This window comes from Chelonoidis abingdonii, chromosome 21, assembly GCF_003597395.2.
Source record: "Chelonoidis abingdonii isolate Lonesome George chromosome 21, CheloAbing_2.0, whole genome shotgun sequence".
Taxonomy (NCBI): Eukaryota; Metazoa; Chordata; order Testudines; family Testudinidae; genus Chelonoidis; species Chelonoidis abingdonii.
Window position 1 is genome coordinate 12,614,167 of NC_133789.1, and position 4,087 is coordinate 12,618,253.

The 4,087-nt window shown below is 44.6% G+C and overlaps 1 protein-coding gene across 2 annotated transcripts in view; it reads right to left on the reverse strand.

Moving 5' to 3' along the window:
• The window catches only part of GOSR2 (golgi SNAP receptor complex member 2), a 32,918-nt gene extending 28,842 nt beyond the window's left edge, over window positions 1-4,076 (reverse strand). For both annotated transcript variants that reach the window (XM_075059565.1, XM_032806578.2), the window contains exon 1: window positions 3,985-4,076. In XM_075059565.1, the coding sequence (XP_074915666.1) occupies window positions 3,985-4,013 (29 nt within the window). In that variant the 5' untranslated portion in view covers window positions 4,014-4,076. The remainder of the gene's footprint in view (window positions 1-3,984) is intronic.
• Between the last annotated feature and the right edge of the window lie 11 nt (window positions 4,077-4,087).

Genomic DNA, 4,087 nt, shown 5'->3' on the forward strand with positions numbered 1-4,087 from the left:
GGGCTGGTCTACACTACGGGAGAAAATCGATCTAAGTTACGCAACTTCAGCTACGTGAATAATGTAGCTGAAGTCAACGTACTTAGATCGACTTACAATAGTGTCTTCACCGTAGTGAGTCGACTGCTGCTGCTCCCCCGTTGACTCTGCTTGCTCTTCTCGCGGCGCTGAAGTACAGGAATTGATGGGAGAGTGCTCGGGGGTTGATTTATCATGTCTAGACTAGAGGCGCTAAATCGATCCCCACTGGATCGATCGCTGCCTGTTGATCCGGTGGATAGTGTAGACATACTCTAAATGATCCCTCTGTCACCTTCTGGCCTCAGAATATATGAAAATTTTGCCTAAGGGATATTGGACATAGTAACTGGTCTAAGGCAGTTAAGACTCCACACAACATCAGAGCTTCTTCAAGTCCCTCCTTAAAACACCTTGTTCTAAAGGGCCTAATAATTGTTTTTATTAGTTAAATAAAACTACCTTAAATGTGCTGAATACATAAAAATGTAAGTTTATCATAACATGTTTTGCATTTAAAACCAATGATTAAACAAAGAAAGTATCATCAGTAGTTAGTGATCTGAACTGATTACTTCTGACTACCACGTGCTTCAAGATTTCAGAAGCAGACCTCATTCTCTCATGCCTCATTTTTATTAACAGATCGGAAAAGAAAAACTAGTTTTCCTACTTTCTTCATCTTCCAAATGTTTTCTCAATTTTGAATAAACTAGTAATTGAAATGAACTGAAGAAAGTGAAATGAAGAATCCTCTTTCTGCATCTGCAGAAGAGGCAACTGGATGTCAAAAGCCTCTTTAGCACAAACTCTGCAGTTCAGTTGTTTCACTTTCTTTAAAACTTCATCAGCAAACATATTACCTCTTATTTGATTTTATTTTAATAGATTATAGTAAATTTAGGCCTTAACATAAATTGTCATAAATTTATTCAAATTTAATTTGAAATTTTACAAAATTTGCAGACAATTCAAAATTACTCAAGACAGTTAAGTCCAAAGCTGACTGCAAAGAGTTACAAAGGGATTTCACAAAACTGGGTGACTGAGCAACAAAATGACAAGTGAAATTCAGCGTTGATAAATGTGCATTACTATTAACGCACATTGGAAAACATAATCCCAACTATACATACAAAATAATGTGTCTAAATTAGCTGATTACACTCAGGGTTGGCTCCAGGCACTACCAGCTCAGCAAACAGATCCTTGAGGCGGCCAAAGGGAAGGGGCGGCAAGTTGGGCTGTTCGGTGGCGGGTCCCTCGGTCCCTCTCGGAGGGAAGGACCTGCCACTGAATTGCCATCGAAGAAGAGAGTGTCACAGTGGAGCTGCTGCCAATTGTGGCTTTTTTCCCCCCCCCCCGCCACTTGGGGTGGCAAAAACCCTGGAACCGGCCCTGATTACGCTCAGGAAAGAGATCTTGGAGTCATTGTAGATAAGTTTTCTGAAAGCATTTGCTCAATGTGCAGTGGCAGTCAAAAAAGCTAAGAGCATATTATGAGCCATTAGGAGAGGGAATATCGCATAATGACACTATAAATCCATGATATGCCCACACCTGGAATACTACATGCAGTTCTGGTCACTCCATCTAAAAACAGATAAATTTGAATAGGAAAAAGTACAAAGAAGGGCAACAGAATTGATTAGGGATATAGAACAGATTGCATATGAGGACAGATTAAAAAGACTGGGATTGTTCAGTTTAGAAGAGAGACAACTAAGAGGGGATATGACAGAGGTCTATAAAATCATAAGTCGTGTGGACAAAGTGAACAAGGAAGTGTTTACCCTTTCACATAACACAAGAACCAGTTGTCATCCGATGAAATTAACAGCCAGCAGGTTTAAAACAAATACACCTCTATCCCGATGTAACGTGACTCAATATAAACATGAATTCGAATATAAAGCGGTAAAGCCGTGCTCCGGGGGGGCGGGGCCGCGCACTCCAGCGGAACAAAGCAAGTTCAATATGATGCGGTTTCACCTAAAACGCGATAAGGTTTTTTGGCTCCTGAGGACAGCGTTACATCGGGGTAGAGGTGTATAAGGAAGTACTCTTCACACAGTGCACAGTCAACCCGGGGAACTTGCTGCCAGGGGATGATGTGAAGGCCAAAAGTATAATTGTGTCAAAAAAAAAGAATTAGATACGTTCATGGAGGATAAGTCCACCAATGGCTATTAGCCAAGATGGCCAGTGATGCAAATAATGTTCTGTATATCCCTAAACCTGACTGCCAAAAGTTGGGACTGGACAATGGGATGGCTCTCTTGATAATTACTCTATTCTATTAATTCCCTCTGAAGTATCTAGCACCAGCCACTGTCAAAAGATACTGGTCTAGATGGACAGCTGGTCTAAGCCAGTACGGCCAGTCTTAAATTATTTAAAAAAAACAAACAAACCTGTATTTAAATAAAAAAACAATTTTTGATTAATCAAAATAACCAATTTTTGTCCACATTCCTCCTCCAAAATACTTCCGAACATCCACCTGTTTTTTGTAAACTGCTTTAGTAATAACTCTACTCTGTTTTGTGTCATATCCACTAGTGCTTTTCCACAGTAAAATCTTGAGACAGATACTCATATACTCACACATTATGGTATCATCCAGAGGCCCCAGTTGGAAAGGGGGTTCCTTTGAGCTAGATGCCATACAAACAGATTATAAATACAGCAGAGAATCCTGTGGCACCTTATAGACTAACAGATGTTTTGGAGCATGAGCTTTCGTGGGTGAATACCCACTTCGTCAGATGCATGCAGATGAAGTGGGTATTCACCCACGAAAGCTCATGCTCCAAAACGTCTGTTAGTCTATAAGGTGCCACAGGAGTCTCTGCTGCTTTTACAGATCCAGACTAACACGGCTACCCCTCTGATACTTGAGATTATAAATAGACACTGTTCCTTCCTTAAAAGAGCTTACAATGTGGTGCTACATAAATATCAGCAAGTCCTGTATATTTCAAGGACATGGATGCTTGTTGATAAGGGCAAGAGGGAACGCAAGATTAAAACCAATCTTTCGTATCTACCCCTGCTCCCATTTCCAAAAGAAATATAACAATGGAACAAGAAAGCCATGCATTTTACAAAGAGAAAGACAATACTACTGTAAAACTGCTATTTACATTTTGACACTATGATTAAATTATTATGGCAACAAATGTATTGATACTAAAAACAATAATGCAATACCACGGACAGCAAATTAGCTCACATCTGCCCACTGCCAGGTTTCTTGCACCTTCCACTGAAGCATCTGGTGCTGGTCTCCGTTGGGAGACAGATACCAGAATACACAGACTTCAGGTAATCCCCGTGTTGTCCTCTTCCCCCTAAACGTTATTAGTTATGCCAATTCCAAGACAAACTATTCGTTTGTTGGCACTTACTCACAGGGCACCAGAGTCATTGTGCTGCTACCACTTATGCCATAAACACCAACCCCTACAGCACGTCTGCTGAAATGCTGCACCCTGGCAGTGCGGTGGCGGGCCACGGATTCACTCCAGTACCGAGCCTGACACCCTTTTAACGCTTCCTGCACGACTGCATTTGTCCCTTGCTGCGAACCAGGAGACAGAAATTCGGAGGAACAGTAAAAATATGAGGTTCCGGACACTAGAGAGACCAGGGCACTTCCCACGTCCCTAATATTACCGGACACCCCCCCACCCCTCCAGTCTGGGCAATTATACTCCGCCCGCTGCCACCCCCAGCCTCGGGAGCTCCCATCGCACAACGCCTCTTTCCGCGCGGCGGGTCAGGGCGCAGCCGCGACAGGCTCCACGCCAGAGGTGGCTGCCCACCGGCGGGGGGGAGGGGATTCCCGCCCGCCGGACACAGCCCTGACCCGGCTCGGCTCGGCTCGGGAGACGGGACTGGAGCTCCGGCCCCGGGCTCCCCCACCCGCCCCGGAGCCTCGCGCCGGCCCGGCCCCTCCCTCACTTGTTGGTCTGGTGGTAAAGCGCCTCCATCCCGGCTCGGCCTCCTCCCGGCGCCGCGCGACACGTCAGCGCCCGCCACTTCCGGCTCCCGCACGCGCGAGGCC